Genomic DNA, 26501 nt, shown 5'->3' with positions numbered 1-26501 from the left:
TGGTGGATTCCAGGGAGAAAGTTCGAGGGTGCAGGGTGAAGTACAACTGACATGCGTTACGGAAGGCTCTGAATTTTCTCCTGAGAATCTTTCCAGAGTCTTTTTTTTTTTTTTTTACCCTTTTCACACTTTTTTGTGAAATGGTAGGGGTACATTTGTACCCGTTACCATTTCACACAGGGGGAAGCCGTGGTCTGGGGGTCCCCTTGTTAAAGGGGGCTTCCAGATTCCAATAAGCCCCCTGCCCGCAGACCCCCCACAACCACCGGGCAAGGGTTGTGGGATGAGGCCCTTGTCCCCATTAACATGGGGACAAGGTGTTTTGGGGGGCTCCCCAAAGCACCTTCCCCATGTTGAGGTTATGTGGCCTGGTAAGGGTCAGGGGGGGCGCTCTCTCGTCCCCCCCTTTTCCGGCCTGCCAGGTTGCATGCTCGGATAAGGGTCTGGTATGGATTTTTGGAGGGACCACCACGCCATTTTTAAAAAAATTGTGGTGCGGGGTTCCCCTTAAAGTCCATACCAGACCCTTCAGGTCTGGTATGGATGGGACCCCCACGTAATTTTTTTTTAATTTTAATTCGGGGGTTCCCCTTAATATTCATACCAGACCCGAAGGTTCTGGTAATTTACTGTGGGGAAATCCCATGCCGTTTTTTCAATGACTTTTATGTGTATTGCCGGGACCGACAATTCATTATAGCCGCGAGTACTTTTAAATTACTTTTTTTCCTTTCGAAATTTCATTCTGCTCTCGGACTGTTCTAAACACAGGAAACATGCGCCACTTTACAGGCATACTATAGACACCCCCCAGGTATGAAATTTAAAGGAATATTTCACTTTTATTGTTTCACTTTAATCATTATTAAAATCACTGGACCCAGAAAAACGGCTGTTTTTAAAACTTTTTTTTTGCATTGATACATGCCCCCCTGGGGCAAGACCCAGGTCCCCAAACACGTTTTATGACAATAACTTGCATGTTAGCCTTTAAAATTAGCATTTTTGATTATTCATGAAGAAATGTTTTTTAGGCCAGTACTGTTGTGCAAAAAGGGGGGTTATGCCACATCCAATATTAGAAGAAAGAGAAGAGGATCCCCTATGTGGTGGAATTCGAAGGCACAAATTAGTCTAAAAAGGTTTATACGACATATATGAGTAATGTTAAAGTATTTATTTAGAAGAAAATAGTATATATATAAAAACATGAAATGTTGGAACATCTATTAGAACTAGTATATCATTATACATATAAATATACAATGCAATTATTAGGTTTCTCACCCGACGCATTTCTGAGTTTATAGTTTCCTCCTTCTTCAAGGGTGAGAACAGGGAGAAACCCTATTCAGATGTTCAAGAAATGTATGTTGAACACTTCAATAGTTAGAACTTGAAAAGCATGTGTATGGGTACAGGTATCTCTCAGATCTTCACCCAAGGGTTCCCCGGTAGCATGAACGTGCACAGGTGATTAATGGTTTGCAGCTGTCATCAAAATGGAAGCCCTGTCATAGACCCAAAAAACAGACCCCCCTCCTCCACCCAGGGGAGGGTTGTTAGCAGACTGACAGATGGGGAGAACCTGGGGGCACACTGGGGTCAGGAAAGAGAAAAAGCCCTGTTATTATTGATCTACTACCTGCACCGAACGAATAGAGCAATGTGTAGCCGCAACTCTGAATCAGCATTGATCTTATTACGGCCGCTTGTCTCATCATCCAGCCATGAAATGGAGAGCATCCTCAGCTGCAAACCATTAATCATCTGTGCACGTTCATGCTACTGAGGACCCCTAGGGTGAAGATCTGAGAGATACCTGTATCCATACACATGTTGTTAACGTTCTAACTATTGAAGTGTTCAACATACATCATCTCTTGAACATCTACAGTAAATAGGGTTTCTCCCTGTTCTCACCCTTGAACGAGGAAACTATAAACTCCAAAACGCATCGGGTGTGAGAAACCTAATAATTGCATTCTATATTTATATGTTTAATGATATTCTAGTTTTAATAGATGTTCTAACATTTCATGTTAGGTAGGTGTGTGTATATATATATATATATATATATATATATATATATATATTTTTTTTCTGTTATTCTAAATAAATACTTTACCATTACTAATATATGTCATTTAAACCTATTTAGACAAATTCGTGCCTTAAAAGTCCACCACCTAGGGGATCCTCTTCTCTTTCTTTTGATTATTCATGTTCGTGTCCCGTAGACTTTAACGGTGTTACAACAATTTTTTTGCCTGTTTGCATGTTCTGCTGCGAACCGAACTGGTGGGTGTTCGGCTCATCCCTATTGTTGGATCGTGCCTGCACATACGCATTTGTGTCTGCCTTTGCGCATCAGCTGCTCTATGACCAGCACATCCCTGACACTCTCTCCACCATAGCTATACAGCCTCTAATTTATACTAGTAATTAATCCACTTATTTTACAGCTTAATAGGAACTATTACTGCTGTGATAATTCTTATTAGATAAACTTTATTTAATTTACTACAGCATGAGACCTGGGTCTTGGTAATGTCACACAGTATGTAAGCAGGTGTAGTATAATAATATCGGTGTGCTGTTCATTTTGTGTTTGCTTCTCTTAGATTTCACTATAGCTAAGCCCCCATTTTCTTTGGTTAAAGGGCAGTACTTTTCCATGTATGTTCCTATACATTCCCTCTTTCTTTCTGCTCCTTTTCAGAGAAAATCACAAGTTACAATTTTTAATTCAGCCTTTCATAACCAAGTAAATAAATGTGTATTCTATGGTGTGGCAAAAAGGGAGTGATGATTGCAGCATATTCTTTAATCAACTACTTAAAATGTTATCTTACACATAAAACATAGGATCATACAAGATGATATAGCTTCTACCTTGTCCTTTACCATCTCCACTCCGACCATCAGTCCTTTTCCACGAACATCTCCAACAATTTCAAACTTCTCCCGTAGTTTTGCCAGCTCCAGTAACAAATGGGTTCCAACCACAGCACAATTATTCTGCAGGCCACCCTCGTCAATAGCCTGGATAATGCAAAGCAAAGGGGTTATTTTCTATGTAACACGGTAACATTGCTTATGGTGGCCATAGATGGATCAAACTTCAATCCACCAATCAACTTCGGCTCAACTTCCCTGTTGGTTGCAGCTTCAGTGCTGATCTGTGTATTCTGACAGCAGGGGAGTCTCCCCATTGTCAGCAGTGGGGAAGACTCCAACTTCCACCTGTGTGAGTGGGGAATTCAGTTCAGTTTTTGTCATTCAGCACGCTAGCTGAACGGAAAAAAAAAACAGCTTTAAAATGGCCATCTGTAAAGCTCAACCTTAGATTTAAAAAAAATATATTTTTTTGGGGGGTGTACAGCCCCAAACAAATTATAAAACTGCTGCTGTTGATTAAAATCTTCCATTAAGTGCCTCCTCCAGAATTGTTGGCTATTGCTCCGAGCATCTGTATTCCAGCACTGACAGTTAGCAGCCATCACAGCTCCTGAGAATAATTGGGGTACTCACCTTCTCCTTTTTGTCCTGTCTACCATTCATATTTTTACATATTACTTTTCTCCCACAATGCATTGCATTCTTCGATTGGGCAGTGGAGATGCTGTCTTTCAACTGCTCCTTTTCTATTCACAGAATGTGATGCAATGTGAGAGAGTTATATTACTGATACTCATTTTACCAGCACTTCCCCTGCTGCTCCTTCCACCATCGCAGCTGGCACCATAATCTCCTGGGTCAGCTGGTGTCTGGTGCCAGCAGAAGTGTGGTGATGGAAGGGATAACGTCACTCTCCCTGTCATGAGACTGGCTGCTAAATCCAGGCATTTTTACATGGTCCCCCATATTCAGAAGCACTGGGTATTAGTGGGTTGGGGGGCCCAGACATTGTCACTATATCCTGAATAGGCAAGGTGTCAGTGTCCTTTAAAAATATACAGGAAACACCTAAATATTGCTTATACTAACTACAGAGGCTTAAAACAATATTGTAGGGCACATCAACAGATTCATTTTAATGCCTGGTTGTCTAGCAGTACCTTTCTTTATATTTCCTTTGCTCCCCCACCACTCTGTTTAACTGTTGGCAGCAAGGAAAAATATCTTGAACTTCCAGGTGTTGAAGAACATGCGACTCACTGCCCTCCCTGAGAGGCCTCTAGTCCCGCAAAAGCCCCAGCTAGAGAAACTTGGTGCTCACACAGGGCTGCCTCTCTCTCTGCAGAGGAGCAATGCTGGGCCTGGAAGTAGCAGCAGGGCAGATGATGGTGGCAGGGGACAGAGTGGAGTCAGCAGCCTGAACCCTACCAGACTCTGTAGAAAGGCACACTTGTAGGTATGTGCAAGTATGTTATGAATACTTAAACATTATAGTAAGAGCCCACTAACCAAGCTGGCTTAAGTTCCCTTTTAATTATGTACACAGTATATAAGCAATGAAGCTTTTTAAAAATATATATATATCCTACCCCCCACCCCCCAACACACACACACCTTTAGACCTCTTGCCAGAATGAGTGCCTGATGGGAAGTGAAACTCCCCCCTTCTTTCTTATAACATGTCCAATGACAGAGGAGGAAGAAAGAGGAACAGTTGCCTTCCCCAGAAGGCACCCATTCTGGTGGGAGGTCTGTGTGAGGCTGCACAGCTGTGTACTAGGGAGACATTTATATCCGGTGCCTCCCAATATTGCCCATTTGGAGGAGTGCTTGGTGCTATAACATTGTGAAAGAATGGGCTGCCATTGATGTAACACACTTATGCAGACAGTTGTAAATGATTCCTTAGAAATCCAGGACTTGGTGCCCCCCCCAACGTCTCCTTCTATGAAATCCTAGACTATGGTCTATTGGAAAATCTGGCTCTCTGACCTCAAAGCCCTATAGTCACCAGCTAACTAGAAGAGGGGGAGAGCTAGAAAATGAGAACTTGCAATGAATAGGTCTGAGGAACACCACCAGTCCTGCAAATACTATACTCTATATTGTACCAGCATATGTCTTTGAAGGTTCTCATTTATCCAGGTCATGGTATGTAGTAGTAGTTAATCATATTCAACTTATTTTGTAATTCTGAAGATGTTTGTCTAAGCCACTTCTTCAATTCTAATGAGAGAAACAAGTTTAGTGGCTTCATGTAGACATTCACTGTTGTTGGAAACAATCACAGCCTTGAACGTGTGGGGGAATTACGGTAAACTACTCAGCCGAAATGGTTTATACCTCTTCATTCTTCCCCCATACTCCCCTGCTATGGCAAACATATGTGTAATCACATCACTATCCTACAGTAGAATGAAGCTGCTGAGCTATTATGGCTTCATCTGCATATTTTTTCCATGATCCCCAGCTATTGCATACATGTACTGTATCTGGTGCTGCAATATCACCCCACCACCAACAGCCAGATCGACAATGGGCCTGGCAGACAGTACATGGCTATAATGGTAATCCATCAATGATAAATAACATGTGCTCATCCTGCACTGCACATGCCACACTGAACTACAATTAAACAATTTTTATTTCTCACAAATATATCTAATGACATGAGCAGCAAGCTTACGTCCAGTACAGCAGAGCCCACAGAACATGCCATAGGATTGCCACCAAAGGTGTTGAAGTAGACAGCCTGGGTAAAAGATCTTGCAATCTCTGTAAAAGAAAGAGATGGTCAGTGGGCCAATATGATTGAAATAACTCCTACTCTCTCTATTAGTGAACACATCAGAATTTGGTATATATATCAAGAAGTACAATTTCCCACTTCACTTTCCCATAGCCAAGGCTAACCAACAGTTCATGTTTTCGTCTTACCTACAATGAAGAGTGTATAGTGGCAGTTTAAGCCACTATGGTCCCTTCTGAATACAAATGTGTAAAATTCATATGTAGATTCAGATGTAATCCATTTCCAGAGATCATTTTCATCTTCTGAGATCTTGTTCTTCTCAAGCCTGTATTGCATTCAGTGTACATGTGGTGGCTACAGCTACTGTATAGTAAATGATGGCTCACTTGGGCACACGTATTGAGCTAGATACATACTGACCATTACTGACAGAGTGGTGCAAATGTGCTGACTGAAATATAAGTTTGAGGAGAACAGACAGCTGTAGAATGATAAACCTGTGTCCAGAGTGGAAAAAGGGCTTATATATAACTGTTTCAATCAACTGCAGAGATGTAGATCTATTCCATAATTGAAGATACTTCTGATTCAGTTGGGCTATAAGATGGCCAGGGTTTCTGCACACAGGTGGACTTTTTCAGTCAAACTATGAAAATCTGATTTCTGGGGCTATAAGACCACTAGGCCTAACATGTACCATCAAAGAAGGTGTTTCCCTCCTGGCATAATATGGATTAAGAACCCCATAAAGCCAATTTTGATCAATGCTCGGTGCTACTAGACAGTGTAGGAATGGGTGGCCTCCACATGCATTAAAGTAACCCACTGGAGCAGACAGGTGTGAATGGTCCCTTAGTAATTTTGGGCTCAGCAACAGAACCCTAGACTGTGGTCTATTGGCAAGTATGGCCCTACACAAGGGGCCCTCTGACATCAAAGCCACATAGCCAATGGCTGACTAGAAGGGGGAGGGCTAGTGAATGAGAACTTGTAAATAATAGGTTTGAGGGCCTCCATCACTGCTGCACATACTATACTGTATTTTGAACCAGTATACATCTGTAAAGGTTTTCACGGGGACCATATTCTTGCAGGGATTACTGAGGAAAGAGCAATGGATCATGAGAGACTTTGTTGTGGAAGGTGCTTGTAAGGGATCACTTGGCACTCCGCTTGGGTGCTTCCACCAAACAGTGCTTCCTGCCCTCCAAACCCTTCCAGCAGACTGAGAGCTAATACCAGCCCTTTTACCCCAAGCATCATACACAGAAAAGATGTTGAGTTACAACTAAAGGATAGCAAGCATAGAGGGGAGTCACTTTGGGTGGTGGAGGGGGGGGGGGCATGGAACCCAACTTACCCTAGAGAGGTTAGGAAACTCCTGTTCAACTTCCCAGGCCCATCTTATGTGTAAGTAAGCCTGTGTCTATTAGGGGCACAGGATGATCGAGAAAATGATGAACAACTTCTCAATGGACACCGAGAATGTGGTTTGAATAACTTCAAACGGGACAGTAATATTTATCAAAATATCTCTCAAGATATATATGAAGACTATTCCTGGTTTGTTTGATTCTGAACTATACATGTTCATTGACACACATTAGCAAAAGTATGTAGGCATAGAACACACCCCCTGGCACGCCTTCTTAACTGTGGCAGGTTGGCACAGCTGCGCAAATTGCTGTACGTTGGCTCTCTAAGACACTATAGCGAGTGTGCGTGTGCCCGCAGCGTGTCCCCGGAGCCAATGAGCGTGCCCAGTGTGCACAATGTCCACCGGGCACCCGCGATCGCTTCTGACAGAACAAGAACCACGATCTGTGTGTGTAAACTAGAAAAAAAAAAGAAAAAAATGACATACCGTATATACTCGAGTATAGGCCGACCCGAATATAAGCCGAGGCCCCCAATTTACCCCCAAAAAAACTGGCAAACTTATTGACTCGTGTATAAGCCGAGGGTGAGACATGCCTGTCCATCCCTGTGTGTGTGTCCGTCCCTGTGTGTCCGTCCATCCCTGTGTGTGTGTGTGTCCATCCATCCATCCATCCCTGTGTGTGTGTGTGTCCATCCATCCATCCATCCCTGTGTGTGTGTGTGTCCATCCATCCATCCATCCCTGTGTGTGTGTGTGTGTCCATCCATCCATCCATCCCTGTGTGTGTGTGTCTCCATCCATCCATCCCTGTGTGTGTGTGTCTCCATCCATCCCTGTGTGTGTGTGTCTCCATCCGTGTGTGTGTGTGTGTGTGTGTGTGTGTGTGTGTCCAGCCTACCTGTGTCCCGAGCCTCCGTCCCGTGCCTTGCCTCCGTCCCGTGCCGTGCCTTGCCTCCTTGCCTCCGTCCCGTGCCGTGCCTTGCCTCCTTGCCTCCGTCCCGTGTCGTGTCGTGCCTTGCCTCCGTCCCGTCCCGTGCCGTGCCGTGCCTTGCCTTGCCTCCGTCCCGTGCCTTGCCAGGATCGCCTCGGCGGCCATTCTAAAATTCAAAAGCCCCGCCTCCGCCTCCGCCTGTGATAGGCGGAACACTGAATTTCCCAGCAGCCTGTGTTCCGCCTATCACCGATATCGTCTCATCCTCGTACTACGGACGAGGATGAGACGATGTCCGTGATAGGCGGAACACAGGCTGCTGGGAAATTCAGTGTTCCGCCTATCACAGGCGGAGGCGGAGAAGGAGGCGCGGCTTTCAAATTGTAGTATGTCCGCCGTCTGTCTGCTCGATACGCTGATCGAGCAGTCAGACGGCGATGACTCGAGTATAAGCCGAGGGGGGCACTTTCAGCCTCAAAAAAGAGGCTGAAAATCTCGGCTTATACTCGAGTATATACGGTAAAACTTTCAATTTTTTATACGCTATAACTTTTGTGCAAACCAATCAATATACGCTTATTGCGATTTTTTTTTTACCAAAAATATGTAGAACAATACATATCGGCCTAAACTAATGAAGAAAATTTTTTTTTTTTTCATTTTTTTTTGGATTTTTATTGTAGCAAAGTACAAAATATTGTGTTTTTTTTTTTTCAAAAATTGGTACTCTTTTTTTGTTTATAGTGCAAAAAAAAAAAAAATTGTTTGTGTACAATGTCGCAGGACCGTGCATTTGTCAGTTAAAGAGACACGGTGCCGTATCGCAAAAAATGGCCTGGTCAGGAAAGGGGCAAATCCTTCTGGGGCTGAAGTGGTTAAAGGAGAATTATACAAAAAAAATGATTGCTTAACCTCACAAGTGCTCTTTTACCACTACTATTCCTTTATACTGGCTATTGAAATTTACAAAAGCAGCAATTTAGAAACTGGATAAAAGGTTACTGGGAAACACTTTTTGAAAGCTAAAAAGTGCATTTTATATACAACTCTATACTGTAGATCTGACCAAAATGAGGGACAAATGAGAAGGAAAGAGGGACCTTGTTCCAAATTAGGGACAGTCCTTCGAAATCAGGGACAGTTGAGAGCTATGTCTAATGCCACATACACACGATCAGACTTTCAGGCAGACTTGATCCGGTGGGCCGGAATCCGTTGAACAATTCAATCATGTGTGGGTTCCAGCGGACTTTTTTTCCCCAAAAGTCAGACGGACCTAGAAATAAAAAATCTATCTGACGGACTAAAAATCGGGAAAACCGTTAGTTTGTGTGCTAGTCCGACGGACCAAATACGACGCTATTGGCTACTGGCTATCGAACTTCTGTATTTAGTCCCGTTTACGTCATCACGTTCAAAATGAATGGCCAAGTCTGTTTGTTCAGAAAGTTCGTCAGACCTCTGCCGAAAGTCTGTTGGACCTTGTCCGTCGAAAAGTACGGTCATGTGTACACAGCATAACAGTCTTCTGGAACATTACACATACTGAATTTTATGTGCAGTCCTTTGGTGTTTTTAGGGACGGAGTTGAGTCCCCTATTTTTCAGAAGGTGACAACTACTGCTGTCAACTGATTAAGGCTAGCCATTTTCCTATATTTTTCACTTGTTCAGCCCACAGGCTGAACGAGAGAGATATAATAGACAAAACATCATGGATCAGGGAATCCCCCCTGCTGTATACTGTATTCTTAAAGGCGGTACCCAAAGCTGTCTGAATACCCAAACAGCAATTGCATCTAATTGGACACACTAACTGTTCAGCTTAGAATAATCCTCTCGCCTCCTTGATATTTTTTTTTTCTGCTTAAAATGTATTGTTTGTACAGTATGGCGAAATTTACAAACCAGTAAAGAAATGAACTCATTCCAGTACAGAGCTCCTTTGATTTTTCATTTGGAGTTTGTTGAGCTGGGTGATGACAACAGGGCCACTCACGGCTTGAATTTTGTCTGATTCAGCAGGAATTGGCTGAAATTTGAGCCGTGCATGCCAGCGTTATGGAAGTCAGGAAGAGTCACAAATATATATCCAAATATATGTTCCAGGTCAGTGACTCAAAGAACTGAAATCAGAGGTTCGCCATGACAGCCAGGCTAGGCTAGAATTTGTAAAAGGAGGTCAGCAATAGAAGCTCTAATTTCTTATTTCCTTTATTGCTATCAAGCAGGCCTGGACTGGCCATAGGGCACACCGGGCATTTGCCCGGTGGGCTGCGGACCGCCGGGCCGCATGTCACTGCGAAGCTGGTCCTGCCATAAGCTCCACGGCCGACTCCGCGGAGACGGCCGCATTTATTTCTGCCAGAGACTGAGTCAAAGGCTGCGGGCTGGGCTGGGCTGCGGGCTGGACTGCTCCTTGTGCCAGCGCCGCTCACCACAGCCATCTCCTCGGCCACCTCCGCGGCCATCCAGCCAGCCTTTCACCTTAGGAGGAAATGAAGAAGAGGTCATGTGACTGAAGGGGGAGGAGTTGGAGGAGACCTCATCTGCTTAGTGTCGTAAAAGGACCTGCAACTAGAAAGGTAAGTGACACTATTGCCTGCCTCATATGTATATTTTTTTATGCATCTTTGCTGATAATGTGTTTTATTTTTTTCCATGCCTGCCAATGTGTTTTTTTTTTTTTTTTTATCATGCCTGTGCCAATGTGTTTTTTTTTTATCATGCCTGTGCCAATTTTTTTTTTTTCATGCCTGCCAATGTTTTTTTTTTTTTTTTTTTATCATGCCTTCCAATGTGTTTTTTGTATCTTAGCTGATAGTGTTTTTTTTTTTTTTTTCATGCCTGGCAATGCTTTAGGCTGGGTTCACACTGCAGCGATGCGGGAACACCACGAATCCGCGGCGGGTTCCCGCATCGCATGCCTCCCGGCGGCAGTTCACACTGCCCTATGCGAACTGCTGGGAGTGTCAGTGAAACGTTAATGACACCCCCAGATCAGTTCGCATATCGCAGTGCGATCTGCGAACTCTGACAGGAATCAGATCGCATGGTGTGAACACCCATGCGATCCGATTCTGCTGCGGACCAAAAAAAGGGTCCTGTGCGAGTTTGGGGCGGGTGCGATGCGAATTCAGCCATACTATCTGTATGGCTGAACTCGCATCGCACAGAAATCGGATGTGATTTGCACTGCAGTGCGGTGCGAATCACATCCGGTTCTCGTAGCCGCAGCAGTGCGAACCCAGCCTAAAACTGATCTTAATAAAAAATAAAAGTGGTCAGTCTCTCTTAGAGATCCCTTTCACACTGGTCATCTCCTGTATTAGATCCGCAGTCTCTGGTCATCTCCTGTAATAGATCCGCAGTCTCTGGTCATCTCCTGTAATAGATCCGCAGTCTCTGGTCATCTCTTGTATTAGATTTGCAGTCTCTGGTCATCTCCTGTAATAGATCCGCAGTCTCTGGTCATCTCCTGTATTAGATCCGCAGTCTCTGGTCATCTCTTGTATTAAATCCGCAGTCTCTGGTCATCTCCTGTAATAGATCCGCAGTCTCTGGTCATCTCCTGTATTAGATCCGCAGTCTCTGGTCATCTCTTGTATTAGATCCGCAGTCTCTGGTCATCTCCTGTATTAGATCCGCAGTCTCTGGTCATCTCTTGTATTAGATCCGCAGTCTCTGGTCATCTCCTGTATTAGATCCGCAGTCTCTGGTCATCTCCTGTCGTACTTTTCTCAGTGAGCAGTAATAATGTGCAGTATCCTCTATCAATGAATGAGGAAGCAGAAATTATGTGTTGTAACCTTTAACAACCAGTCAGTGATCAGTAATAATATGCTGTATCCTCTGGCAACCAATTGCAATTGCTGCCTGATCTTCTGCAGTAAACTGATTTTGAGTCTTACTGCTATATGTTAAATGTCTAAGAGCGGTTGGGGGGCCCCAAAATAAATTGAGAAACCGGTTGCCATTATTTATAATTAGTTTTTTTTTTTTTTTAATGGGCTGCTCAGCTTAGAATGCCCGGGCCTATTTTATGCTATCAAGATAAATTTCCCCAGGAGTAGATCAAACACACCAGTCATATGCAATGTCTATGTATATTAAACGAAGGACTAAAATCTTCAAGACGATGCCCACTCCATACAAATCCATACACAAGCTAATCAAAGTCTCACTCTCGCCATACTAGCCCAACTTTTTTTGGTATTGGGTATGATAACCCCACACGAGTGCAGAAAAAAAAGATCTAATGTGTGTTAATAGACTTTTACATACGGTACATAGAACAATACGACAAGAAAAAGAAACAATAAACCTTTGTGAGGACACTTGTGAACTGAAAATCGAGTTTTTGTCGGAAGGCCACAGAAAGCAGGAGAAATGATTGCGTTTTGTGAGCGGACACCTGTGATAGCCGTGATAAGCTATTGCAATTCTTTGTAGTACAATTTTGATGCTCTAACCTTCTGTGGTGATAACGGCAGCCATCGGAAATCCGTTGCCAATACCCTTTGCCATTGTTACAATATCAGGTATGACATCATGAGTCTGAAACCCCCAATAATGGCCCCCGGTCCTGCCAAAGCCAGTCTGAACCTACAGGAGAAACATCACCATTTTTATTAAAGACTCATTACAGTGGGTTGCACATATTTTCTTTATTTTGGTCAGGAATAAGACAGTAAATCCTCAAAACTATTTTTTGTTTGTCCATTATTCCTGAAATATCTAATACAATTTTTTTGCAATTATGGTCTCAGCCAGCAGGTGGAGCTCTCAGCTCCTTTCCATCAGGTTTACTGCCTCTTCTTTTACCTGCTGGAAAAATTCTGTTGCATGCAATTTTTGTGTGTTGCGCCCACACGGGAATGAATCAGGAGAGTGGGTCAGGCTTGGGGGCATCATTGGATGTTTGAATAAGAGTGTTGGAAAAGTACCGGCTAATGCTGTTCTTGCCTTACAAAACCCACATTCCCAGAATCATGTGTCATGTATTCTTTTTTTGATGTTTAAAATGTCATGTTTATTTGCAAAACAAAAAGTATATGTGTATAAACACTATATAGCAAAAAGTTTGTGGGCACCTGACCATCACACCTACACTATATAACCAAAGTTTGCTGACGCACATGTTGCAGCATACAAAGATATTTGATTAGACAACTATCTTCACAATCCCATGGTGCCACTCATAGGTCCCGTACTTCATCCACCTCAGCTGCAGGTGCAGATGGCTTTGGGATCCATCGCTCCCCACAAAACTCTCACTTGTACAAATGTGAAGCCTCACACTGCAAATTCAAGTATCTCAAAAAAACTTTATTGATCTGACAGAAATGAGGACACTCCACCCATGCCTCCTCGCGTTTCAGTATCTGCTAAGGGCTTAATAGTAGAGCTTCTCTTCTAACCTTATTGTAACAGTTTGGGGAAGGCTCCATTTCTCCTCCAGTGTGGCTGTACTCCTGTGCAGAAAGCCAGCCTCATAAATGCATGGTTTCATGAGTTGGGTGTTAAGGAGCTCAAATTACCTCTACAGAGGCCTGACCTCAACCCTACTGAACACTTTTGGGATCATCTAGAGCCCAGAATGCAAGCCAGGTCTTCTCGTACAACTACTTGCTTTCTGGTAAAAAAAAACGAATAATAATCTATTGCTGAGGTCAGTTACATTTACAGCATTTGGATTTTTGTTTACATAGTGGTTTCCCACTGACACCTCAAAGTGATTGTAAAGTGTTATTTAAAAAAATAAAAAAATAACAAACATGTTATACTTACTTCCGCTGTGCAGTGGTTTTGCACAGAGCAGCCCGGATCCTCCTCTTCTCGAGTCCCTCTTTACTGCTCCTAGCCCCTCCCTCTTGTCGAGTGTACCCACAGCAAGACAGCAAGCAGCCATTCAGACACGGAGCTGCTGTTCGACCCCCCCCCCCCTCCTGATTGGATAACTGATTTTGATTGACAGCCATGGGAGCCAATGGGGCCGCTGCTGTGTCTCAGCCAATCAGGAGGGAAAGTTCCAGATGGCCGAGGGACTCGTGGACATCGCTGGATGGAGATGGGGCTCAGGTAAGTATTAAGGGGGCTGAGGGGGGCTGCTACACACCGATGGCTTTTTATCTGAATGCATAGTATGCTTTCAGATAAAAAAAACCTTCTGACTTTACAACTCCTTTCAACCTTGGGTAGAGGTCTTTATTTCTGCAGGTGCACCTTATATGCATTACAAGATGATCCTGTTCTTCCCAGGATCATCTTGTATTGTAGGATATATATATATATATATATATATATATATATATATATATATACAGTGGTGTGAAAAAGTGTTTGCCCCCTTCCTAATTTCCTGTTCCTTTGCATGTTTGTCACACTTAAGTGTTTCGGAACATCAAACCAATTTAAACAATAGTCAAGGACAACACAAGTAAACACAAAATGCAATTTGTAAATGAAGGTGTTTATTATTAAAGGTGAAAAAAAATCCAAACCATCATGGCCCTGTGTGAAAAAGTGATTGCCCCTAAACCTAATAACTGGTTGGGCCACCCTTAGCAGCAACAACTGCAACCAAGCGTTTGCGATAACGTGCAATGAGGCTTTTACAGCGTCCTGCAGCAATTTTGGCCCACTCATCTTTGCAGAATTGTCCTAATTCAGTTACATTAGAGGGTTTTCGAGCATGAACGGCCTTTTTAAGGTCATACCACAACATCTCAATAGGATTCAGGTCAGGACTTTGGCTAGGCCACTCCAAAGTCTTCATTTTGTTTTTCTTCAGCCATTCGGTGGTGGACTTGCTGGTGTGTTTAGGATCATTGTCCTGCTGCAGAACCCAAGTTCGTTTCAGCTTGAGTACACGAACAGATGGTCGGACATTCTACTTCAGGATCTCTTGGTAGACAGCAGAATTCATAGTTCCTTTTATCACGGCAAGTCTTCCAGGTCCTGAAGCAGCAAAACAGCCCCAGACCATCACACTACCACCACCATATTTTACTGTTGGTATAATGTTCTTTTTATGAAATGCAGTGTTCCTTCTACGCCAGATATACTTGGACACACACCATCCAAAGAGTTCCAGAGTTCCACTTTTGTCTCATCGGTCCACAGAATGTTGTCCCAAAAGTCTTGGGGATCATCAAGATGTGTTGTGGAGAAATTGAGACGAGCTTTGATGTTCTTTTTGCTCAGCAGTGGTTTTCTCCTTGGAACTCTGCCATGCAGGCCATTTTTGCCCAGTCTTTTCCTGATGGTGGAGGCATGAACGCTGACCTTAACTGAGGCAAGTGAGGCCTGCAGTTCCTTGGACGTTGTTGTGGGGTCTTTTGTGACCTCTTGGATGAGTCGTCGCTGCGCTCTTGGGGTAATTTTGGGCGGCCGGCCACTCCTGGGAAGGTTCACCACTGTTCCATGTCTTCGCCATTTGTGGATAATGGCTCTCACTGTGGTTCGCTGGATTCCCAAAGCTTTGGAAATGGCTTTATAACCCTTTCCAGACTGATAGATCTCAATTACTTTCTTTCTCAATTGTTCCTGAATTTCTTTGGGTCTCGGCATGATGTGTAGCTTTTAAGGATCTTCTGGTGGACCTTACTGTGTCAAGCAGCTCCTATTTAAGTGATGCCTTGATTGTGAACAGGTGTGGCAATAATCAGGCCTGGGTGTGGCTAGAGAAATTGAACTCAGGTGTGGACAACCACAGTTATAGTATGTTTTAACAAGGGGGGCAATCACTTTTTCACACAGGGCCATGATGGTTTGGATTTTTTTTCACCTTTAATAATAAACACCTTAATTTACAAATTGCATTTTGTGTTTACTTGTGTTGTCCTTGACTATTGTTTAAATTGGTTTGATGTTCCGAAACACTTAAGTGTGACAAACATGCAAAGGAACAGGAAATGAAGAAGGGGGCAAACACTTTTTCACACCACTGTATATAGTGCAGTCAGTATATAATACAGTGTATTGAAGTGGTTAAGGGGAACCCTACGTCAGAATTAAGAAAAAAACAGAACAGCATGGGTTTTGGTCTGGTTTCGATTTTAAGGGGAACTCCACGTTAATTTAAAAAAAAAAAATTGGCATGGGGTCCCCCTAAAATCCACACCAGACCATTACCCGAGCAAGCAGCCTGGCAGGCCAGGAAGGGGGGGGGGGGAACAAGCCCGCAGTCCCAACCTCACGCTGCTTTCTTACTTCTGGATAGACCCTCAAACAACCTAGTAGCCAGATGTCCCTGGGATAGACCTTAGGTTTCTGGCCTAGCAGCCCGGGGGAAGCATAACACACGTCCACCCAGACAGCCGTCCAGGTGCCACAGAACCCCGATCACCTGACTCCACCAAAATTAATAGGTTCTCCCAGCAGGCCAAGGGACCCAAGAAAATCCCTGCCCATTGGCTGAGACACCCCGTTCATTCCTAATCTGTCCTTGCAATGCTCTTGCCTTATCTAATGTCACCAGATACCCAGCCATCTAGCGACAGAAGAGAAGTGCAACAATTCCAGAATTAGGGCAAAATCAATTGACCTCCTAACAATTGGCCAAGGCAACTATCGCTTGGCAAATAAATTTAATAGCAACCCTGCCTAAACATCAGGATGCTACATCACTTACTTCATCTGCGATGCACACGCCTCCTTTGCCACGTATAATTTCATAGGCCTCCTTTAAAAAATTCTTGGGATACTGAATGACTCCTCCAACTCCCTGCAAAATAAATTCAGACACTTTGTTTGTGTATTGGTATATGCAGCACTGCAATATATATATATATATATATATATATATATATATATATATATATATATATATATATATATATATATATATATAAAAATACCTTGTTTTAAGTGTATCTATATAAAAATGTAATATATTGCAGCATACTTGTTCTTATATGTGGTGGCTGCATTAGTTTTAATTTCTCCACATTTTTGTTTCCTTTATCTTCGCCTGGTAATCCCGTTAAATACACACTTTCAGCCCTAGGGTAGCTAAACTCACTCCTCCACTGTATCTATGGATGAGCCATGGTTTTCACATAGACTGGACTACTAATATGTCCCGCCTTTGTTCACTTCCATTATACAGTAAAACCTTGGATGAGCATAATTCGTTACGCTAACATGCTTGTAATCCAAAGCACTCATACATCAAAGCAAATTTCCCCATAACATATAATGGAAACTCAGATGATTTGTTCCACAAGCATTTATTCATACGTCCTTCAGTTTATAGTCCATATAAAAAGATTATAGCAATGTGATATAGAAATGTGGAACCATAAAATTTCCATCCACAAATGGCCGCCGGGAAAAGAAGCAAAATCCAGCAGGAGCTACAGAGTATAAAAGAGAAGAGAGACGCCTCTAAGTGTAGCAATATGGTTACATTTAATGAAGGTACAACATTTAGCAACTCAGATGGTTGATGATTAAAATAGGCACATCTAAGTATCCAGGGTAAAGCTGTCTACCACACTGCTGTCTCTCACCGCTGCCAGTCTGCAAACATGACCGGGAAGACTACCCTGCAGTAGAGCGATCTGAAAGCGAGGTTTGAACAGCTCATGGAGCGCAGCGTGGAAGGGATGATGTTGATGGCGGTGTGGAGGACGGTCTAAGTGGACAGCTTTACCCTGGATGCCTGCATACTTAGATGTGCTTGTTTTAATCATCAACCATGTGAGTTGTTAAATGTTGTACCTTCATTAATGTAACCATATTGCTACACTTAAACCTCATACACACTATCAGTTTTTCTGCTGAGTTTTTCCTTCAGATTTACCAAAACCATATAATATGAGGTCAAACCTTAGGAGTTTCAATCTGTATGCAATCATGCAAGCCCTTGTATTACATGGTTTTGGTAAATCTGAAGGAAAAAATCAGCAAAAAATCTGATAGTGTTATAGGGCATCAGAGGCATTCTATTTTTTACTCCGTTGTGACTAGACATTACTTGTATATCAAGATATCGCTCATCTATTAAGTCCAAATTTATTGTCAGTACTAGGATCCCTTTTAGGACCCAGCACAACTCACCTGACACAGCCTTTGCCTGGGAAACAACAGTGATTGGCCAGCTCACCTTTAAATCACCTGTATCAGCATTCAGTCAGTGCTCGTGTTAGAGTTTACACTTGTGTTTGATCCAGCTGATATCTGCTCTGTGTATTTTGTGTATGACCCGGCTTGTTTGACCCTGCTTGCTCGCTTCTGATTCGGTACCGTTTTGGACTCTGATCTACCTGTGTATGACCCAGCTTGCCTAGATTACGCTTTGCCTGATTCTACTGTAGTACCTTCATCTGCAGCAGTGAACTACAAGGTCCAGCTAACATCTACCTTCATCTGCAGCAGTGAACTACAAGGTCCAGCTAACATCTACCTTCATCTGCAGCAGTGAACTACAAGTCCCAGCTGACGTGCTCTGCTTAGACCTGCTCATGGTATATGCTCTTGTTCTGTGAACTCTTTGTATCGGGCTAATATGCTTCTGATGTGTTTCAAGATTGGGAGAGTATATCAAAATATCGTCTAAATATACAAGCATGAAGTGACCCAACATGTCAAGAAAATGTCGGTATTAGCCCGACTAAAGACTCACTCCTGAATTGTTGCCTGTTATCTACTATTAGCCTGACATTTATATACTGTAAAAATTTTGCTTGTCTTGCATAACACTCGCAGACCACATTACTCATAATCCAAGGTTTTACTGTAGTAAGATTAGGTTATTATGCTTTCTGTTAAGCTTATAGGAAGTGACAAGGACACTGCATTCATGGCAAGTTCAACAAGTATTTTCTGTATCTGAAAATGTTCCTAGCCTGAAAAAAAAGAAAAGGAATGCAGCCACTGCATCAAAGGATAGGTAAGCTGCAATATTATATTTTTGTCTGTGCGTTTAAATATTCTTTACAATATGGTGTTGTACAAGGCTACAAGTAATGTTCCCCAGTGCCCTTAAAGGAGAACTCCGGGCAAAAACTTTTTTCTATGTCCTTTTTGCTGATCTCCTACCTTCACCAACTATGACATCCATCTTCTTCTGAGCTCAGTAGTTAGTCTGTAATAGCGTGATGATTTTGTAGAAAAAACATTAATCTGCCCTGATTTCCTGTCTGTAAGACCAATGGCTGCTATTCCTCCTGTACCCTCAGCCACCGGTCTTGGCACTTCCCATTTGTAGTCCTATCTACACCAAGCAGAGATGTACTTCCATCTCCGCTTGCTGTAGTGGTCGGAGGGGTCTCACAGACCCCCTGTCTGTGCCACTCATGGAGATGGTGTTCTCCTCCTCCCCTGCATCCTGCCAGCACTCCATATCACCGCCCCCAACACCCTGCCTGCCAGCCATCCACCTTTCACTGCTTAATGGGGATCGTTAGGAGAGCCAGCCTGATGACACAGAGACGGGATCTCCTGCTGTGACAGATCTTGTAGGTCAAACTCTGGCTGCTGTAAAGTCCCACCTCCTGGACCAGCATTGGACCAGTGTGCTGTCTATCACAGGAGCTGGTCCAGGAGGCAGGACTTTACAGCGTCCGGAGTTTCACCTACACGATCTGTCACAGCTGGAGATCCTCAGTCTGTGCCATTAGCCCGGATTCTCCTAATGATCCCTTCTGTACTAACGATCCCGGCTGCACTGATGGGCACTGATGAGGCTGCACTTATGGACACTGATGAGGCTGCACTGGTGGAGCTGCACTGGTGGGCACGGATAAGCTGCACTGATGAGACTGCACTGATAAGACAGCACTGGTATGCTGCACTGATGAGGCTGCACTGATGGGCACTGATGAGGCTGCACTAAGGTGGCACTGATGAAACTTTTTTTCACTTTTGGAAATGGCAGTAAAAACTTGGCTGTGACAGTACATTGTGGGCGTTGTGTCAGTAAATTGGCAGCACTGCCATTAGTACAAGGGCACTTGGTATCTTCAGTGCCATAATTCTGCTTTAAGAAAAGTGCAAAGACTAAAGCCTGGTACACACAATGAGATCATCGGATGAATAACCGTGCGTTTTTTTGCATGCTAGTATCCATATCAAAAAAGAAGTGGTTAATAAATTATAAAAATTCTTGTAGGATAGAATAAAAATTTGGAAGTGATGTAATGTATTCTATTGCATTTTCGGACTAAAACTGTACTAATTAAACGAAAATCGTACAATCTAGTATCGTACGAGAAAAATATTTGTATTTGTCCCTTTGGATAATTTCGGATGAAAGCTGTCCGCTAACTATCAGATTATCATATTATTGCTCATTTTTCATCCAATTTTCACATGGTGACAACACTGCTGTTTGAACTCACTACAGAACACACATTGTCACCCTAATACAGGAAGTGGAAAAATAATGGATCTACTTTGTCATTGTCCTACTAATAAGTGATGTTTAGAGACAGGAACAATGTGTCCGTTTTATGCTATAACTGATTACATGCAGTGTGATCATTTGACCAAACGTGTGAAATAAAAATGATACTCCTTTATCTGTTGTGTATAGATGTGGGTGTACGGTTTAAAAATCTCAGTTTGTTCTTGAAAACTGAACACACACTATAACCTCTAATTTCTGAATTTCGTTATGGTGTCCTTAGGACATTGCTCTCTTAGGTGAAAAGTAGTAATAGGCCGGATCTTCTATTCTAAGTAATGTTGTTGACTTACCATCATGGGTTCAGCGATGAATGCAGCCACTTTCTTTGCAGCGCTGGTATCCAGAGTTTCTATAAGCTGCTCAATATACTTGTCTTTGGCATTGCAGGAACCTGAGAAAACAGAGGTGATGAGGCTGCCTTTAATTCATCATAAAAGAAACATTGAACCGCATTCCATATAACCTCAGATTGGGGGAAACTGTTCAAATAAAGCTTTATAAAGTAATCCCTAAAATAATTCCAACCGCTCTCCATACCGCCATTGCAGTCAGCTCTGGGTTTATTGTAAAGGGTGAGATTCTGCAGATGACAGATCAATTGTTACATGGATCACCTACCAGACTAAACAAGTGTTTGGGCACTGGAGAGATGAATATTACGGTCCATATCTACATCTCTTTGACCAAAACATTCAGAGGAGATGAAATATGTAGGTTGGGACTTAGCCACGTCATCACGCTAGTTAGATGGGCGGTTTGTTGCTTTGAGATGACAGCAGTGGAGCACCCATGCTTGCGTTTCACATGGCTGGTACATTGCATGGTTCATTCACATGAGAATTGTGATAGTGCTATCAATGCGCTCACCTAATGTGACTAATCTATGGTTTTGTTTTATCTTTATTTTTATTTATTTAGATTTTGTTATTAATTAATTATTGTTAAGCCTTATTCTGCTAACCTTAGTAAATAGCAGTGGTGCTGGTGTGTTTCTTTTATGGGGGGGGGGCTGCACTCAGTCAATAGTTGGGGCCCCACACTTACCCCCATCTCGTGGGCAGTGCTCCGAGCAGAGGCGGCTTCTCTCTGGGCTGCAAGTGGCTGCTTCCTCGCTTCCCCTGCATCTCCTCCCTCCTCCTCCTGGTGGACCAATCTGATCAGATTTACTTTCCGTCAATCAGGTGACGGGTCTCAAGACCCACTTCCTGATTGGCCAGGAGGAGAATTAGTGTTACAATAGCGCATATTCATTCATTGTCACCCCTTTTTGAAGTCTATTAGAGCCTCTGACCTGTGCGCCCCCTATGGACGGACCACCACTGTTAAATAGATAGGAAAGTACTTGTTTTAAACTTTTTGTTTTTACATTTCTTCAGTTGCTTCCTGGTTTCTGGCCTAGGCCAAAATGTTATCATACACCCCAGGAGTCTTCATGGGCATTTTTTTCCATCATCTGGAGGAGGCTAGGAGGGGCTTTCTCAGCTAAGGGTAACCGCCTGTCTGCACATCAGATTTTTAAACGTATATCAGCAGACCAGGTACATGCACAACATTTTCTAGGGCGTTATCTTCTGGTAGATTGATGTGCTACTTAAAAGGAATGATGCTATGGGGGTTATTTACTAAAGACAAATCCACAGCTGCACTGTAAGTGCAGTCACTGTAGATCAGAAGGGGACATGCAAGGAAAATTAAAAACAGCATTTTTGCTTGTACATGATTGGATGATAAAATCAGCAGAGCCTTCCCTCATTTCAGATCTACCCCTTAGATTTACAGTGACTGCACTTCCATAAGCAACAGTACAAAGTGGATTTGCCTTTTGTAAATAACCCTGTATGACACAAGATGTGCATTGCAATATGTTGTGGTAACACATGCAAACGCATGTGCCTGTAATGGATAGGCAGACATGGGCCCTGTTTGTTTATAAAATTAATTATTCAAATTCTGAGTACAGAGACATCCAGAGACACCCACGCACAAGAGTTTACCCTCTAGAGCCACTCCATGAATAGCATTCTGAATCCACGTCCTATGTGTCTATACAGGTATATCTTTACTAGATCAAAAAAAACAACAACAAACAATGATGAATCAGCTTTTACCAGGAGAACATGAACAGGTTCGTGTGGTCTGCACTGGGGAATCTCTGCAATGACTTCCACCCCATATACCCCGAAATACATCCGGACACATCGTCTACAATAAGGATGATAAAAAATGGAAGTCATCACAATAGTAAAACATAATGCAAAAAATTATGAAAAGGAAGAGGGAAGCAAAAGTTAAATGGTGTAATAAATTCTATTTCTAATTCAAAAATAATTTGGGCTTTATAAAGAAATATTGGCAAGTGTGCCAATATTTTTGGCCATGACTATATATCATGGTTTGTAGACTCTATAACTTTCACACAGACTAAATAATATACACTGATTTGGGTTATTTTTTTTACCAAAGAAATGTACAGAATATATTTTGGCCTAAATGTATGAAGAAAGATTAAGAAGTTAAGAAAAACGTGTCAACATTTTCAGTATTTTTAAATTTATCTATAGTAGCAAAAAAAAAAAAAGCGGTGATCAAATACCATCAAAAGAAAGTTCAATTTGTGTGAAAAAATGATATAAATTTCATTTGTGTACAGTGTTGCATGACCAAGCAAAAGTGGAAGTTCCTCTTTAAGGACTGGGGGGAGCGAGTACCTAGTTTTGACAGGTACCTGTTCCCACTTCTACCTAAGGGAGCTGAGCTCAAGTTCTCCTCTCCCCCTCCCTCCCTGCAATATTCCAGGACATGTCACAGGTCCCAGAAGATTGTCTGGCCGTGGAGGAGGCGCAGCGCAACTCACGCATGTGCAGTGCGCACTCGGCTGTGGAGCCGCAAGCTGTCACAGCCGGGTGACCAAACTTGTGATGCCAGGGAGAGGCGAGAGAGAGAATTGAGGGTTCAGGTGGCCATATCGCTGGATTGTGGGACAGGTGAGTGTGTATTTAAAGTCAGCAGCTATACTTTTGGTAGCTGCTAACTTTTAACTACTTCAGCACCCGAAAAATTTACCCCCTTCCTGAACAGAGCACTTTTTGCGATTTGGCACTGCGTCGATTTAACTGACAATTGCGTGGCTGTGCGACGTGGCTCCCAAACAAAATTTACGTCCTATTTTTCCCACAAATAGAGATTTCTTTTGGTGGTATTTGATCACCCCTGCGGTTTTTATTTTTTGCGCTATAAACAAAAAAGAGCGAAGATTATTTTTTACATTTTGCTATAAATATCCCCCAAAAATATATAAAAAAAATTTGTTTTCCTCAGATTAGGCCGATACTTATTCTTACACATATTTTGGTAAAATAATTGCAATAAGCGTTTATTGATTGGTTTGTGCAAAATTTATATAATTTACAAAATAGGGGATAGTTTTATGGCATTTTTATTCATTTTATTTTTATTTTTACTAGTAATGAGGGCGATCGGACACATCGGACATTTTTGACACATTTTTGGGATCATTGTCATTTATACAGCAATCAGTGCTATACAAATGCACTAATTCCTGTGTAAATGACTCTGGCAGTGAAGGGGTTAACCACTAGGGGGCAGTGTAGGGGTTCAGTGAGTCCTGGGGTGTGTTTCTAACTGGGGGGGGCGTGGCTACGTGTGACACGTCACTGACCAGTGCTCACAGGGAGCAGAGATCAGTGACACTGTCACTAGGCAGAAAGGGGAGATGCTTGTTTACATTAGCATCTCCCCGTTCTTCCTCCCCGTGAGGCGATTGCGGGGATCCCAGCAGCAATCGAGTCCACGGGGCCCACAACCCGACTCATGGAGCTTGCCGTGCACCCGCTGCCCGCCTCTTAAAGGGCCACATACAGGTATGTGATTCTGCCTGTATGAGCCCTTCTGGGAACGTATATCAGCGTGAGGCGGTCGGCAAGCGCTTAACCACTTGTGGACCGCCGTATTGCCAATGTACGTCAACACAATGGCACGGGCAGGCACAATCACGTAAATGTACGTGATTGCCTTCTAGCGGGTGGGGGGTCCGATCGGACCCCCTCCCGCTAGATACGGCGGTCCCTTTCGGTGCCGGAGCGATCGGCGATGAGGGGATGGCCGTTGGTTTCCGCCCATCCCCTCTCGATCACTCCTGGCCAGTGACGAACTTCCTCCCCTGTGAAAATGTAAACACAGGAGGAGGAAGTGATGTCACACTCCTCGTGGCGGTCTTTTTGAACCGGACAGCGAGGAGTGAAGACGCAAGTAAGTGCACCAACAGTCCACTGACACATAGGTACACACAGGCACACATTTCACCCCAGTCACCCCCCGATCACCCCCCCGATCGGCCCCCCGCCCCCCCCCAGTCACAGTGTCACTAATGCAGTGTTCATTTATTTATTGATCACTACATTTAGTGTCAGTTGTGACTGTAAAAAGTGTAAGGGCAGCTAGTGTTAGGCCCCTTTAGGTCCAGGGTAGCCCCCTACCCCCCCCTAATAAAGGTTTAACCCCTTGATTGCCCTCCCAGTTAACCCTTTCACCCTCTTTTACCAGTGTCACTAAGCGATCGTTTTTCTGATCGCTGCAATAGTGTCACTGGTCCCGCTAGGAAGCTAGTTTTTTTTTAGGTTCAACGCCAGGTTTTTATACCGTTAGGTACCCCGATATATAACATAATAAAGGTTTTAACCCTTTGATTGCCCCTAGAGTTAACCCTTTCACCAGCGATCGCTGCATAAGTGTCACTGGTGACGCTGGTTAGCCAGTTAGTTATTTAGTTATTTAGGTTCCCCGTCAGCTTTTTATAAAGCTTCAGGTACCCCCATATAAATACCCAATAAAGGTTTTAACCCCTGATCACCCGGCGGGTGATATAAATTTGGTTTTAGGGTCAGAAAGGGTCTGCGTCGCCCCAGGCAGTGCTAGGTTAGTGCCAGCACCGCTAACACACACGCGCAAAGCATACACCTCCCTTAGTGGTATAGTATCCGAACAGATCAATATCTGATCTGATCAGATCTATACTAGCGTGCCCAGCAATTTAGGGTTCTAAAAAAACGCATTGTTAGCGGGATCAGCCCAGATACCTGCTAGCACCTGCGTTTTGCCCCTCTGCCCAGCCCAGCCCAGCCCAGCCCACCCAAGTGCAGTATCGATCGATCACTGTCACTTACAAAACACAACACACATAACTGCAGCGTTCGCAGAGTCAGGCCTGATCCCTGCGATCGCTAACAGTTTTTTTTGGTAGCGTTTTATACAGTCGCTGACAGGCTAGGTGCTTTTTTACCTGTGAGTCTCACTACTGTACCCCTAAATTTAGAGCCCAAAATGGCAAAGCGAAGGTACACTAGTGAAGAGGCCTACACGTTTCTGAGCATGACAGATAGTGAAGAGGAAGACACTGATCTGTCAGATTCAGGCTCAGAATACGAACCTGTAGAGGACAGCGCCTCCATGTCAGATAGCTCTGACGACGAAGAAGAGGTCCCTGCTATTGTCAGGCGTACCCGACCCCGATTTTCTGATGTTGTTGAGGTGCAGGAACCGCAAGTCCCTCGTATGGAGTATAGAGCCAGTACTAGCGCCGCTCATCCTTTTGGTGAACTGGCAAGCACCAGCGGCCTAGTACACCCTGGACGTACATCCAGCACTGCAGTATCACGTGGTGACGTGGCGAGTCCCATAAGTGCAGTTCAAGCTGGCGAGGTGGCAAGCACAAGTAGTGTCCCGCTGCCACCAAGAAGAAGACAAAGACAGGCCCGTCGTACCCATAGTGCCCTTCCTGCAGAATTCGCCAATCCTGATTGGGTGCCCACCACTTCTGCAGAACCCGTACTTCCCCCATTCACTGCCCAACCCGGTATTCAGGTGGATACAGATGATTTTACGCCACTCGATTTTTATTCTCTGTATCTCACGGAAGATCTCTATAGATCTATTGTGGACCAAACCAATTTATATGCTGGTCAACGCATCGCCGCTAATCCCCAGTTGCCGTCTCTTGCCAGAGATTGGAAACCAGTTACGGTTTCCGAATTTAAGACGTTTTTGGGCCTTTCCCTCAACATGGGCACACACAAATTTATGCGGATGCGGGCTTATTGGTCCAC

General features: G+C 43.5%; 1 protein-coding gene across 1 annotated transcript in view; it reads right to left on the bottom strand.

Moving 5' to 3' along the window:
* The window catches only part of AGXT2 (alanine--glyoxylate aminotransferase 2), a 121136-nt gene that overhangs the window by 1787 nt on the left and 92848 nt on the right, over positions 1 to 26501 (bottom strand). Inside the window, exons 7-12 of the mRNA XM_077462874.1 lie at positions 22488 to 22581; positions 20670 to 20770; positions 16600 to 16692; positions 12437 to 12569; positions 5588 to 5676; positions 2896 to 3045 (exon numbers count right to left, since the gene is read on the bottom strand). Of these exons, the coding sequence (XP_077319000.1) occupies positions 2896 to 3045; positions 5588 to 5676; positions 12437 to 12569; positions 16600 to 16692; positions 20670 to 20770; positions 22488 to 22581 (660 nt within the window). The remainder of the gene's footprint in view (positions 1 to 2895; positions 3046 to 5587; positions 5677 to 12436; positions 12570 to 16599; positions 16693 to 20669; positions 20771 to 22487; positions 22582 to 26501) is intronic.

Source organism: Lithobates pipiens, unplaced genomic scaffold (genome assembly GCF_037356315.1).
Source record: "Lithobates pipiens isolate NorthernLeopardFrog02 unplaced genomic scaffold, aLitPip1_a1.2 Scaffold_3, whole genome shotgun sequence".
NCBI lineage: Eukaryota > Metazoa > Chordata > Amphibia > Anura > Ranidae > Lithobates > Lithobates pipiens.
This window is presented reverse-complemented; position numbering and strand designations above follow the sequence as displayed.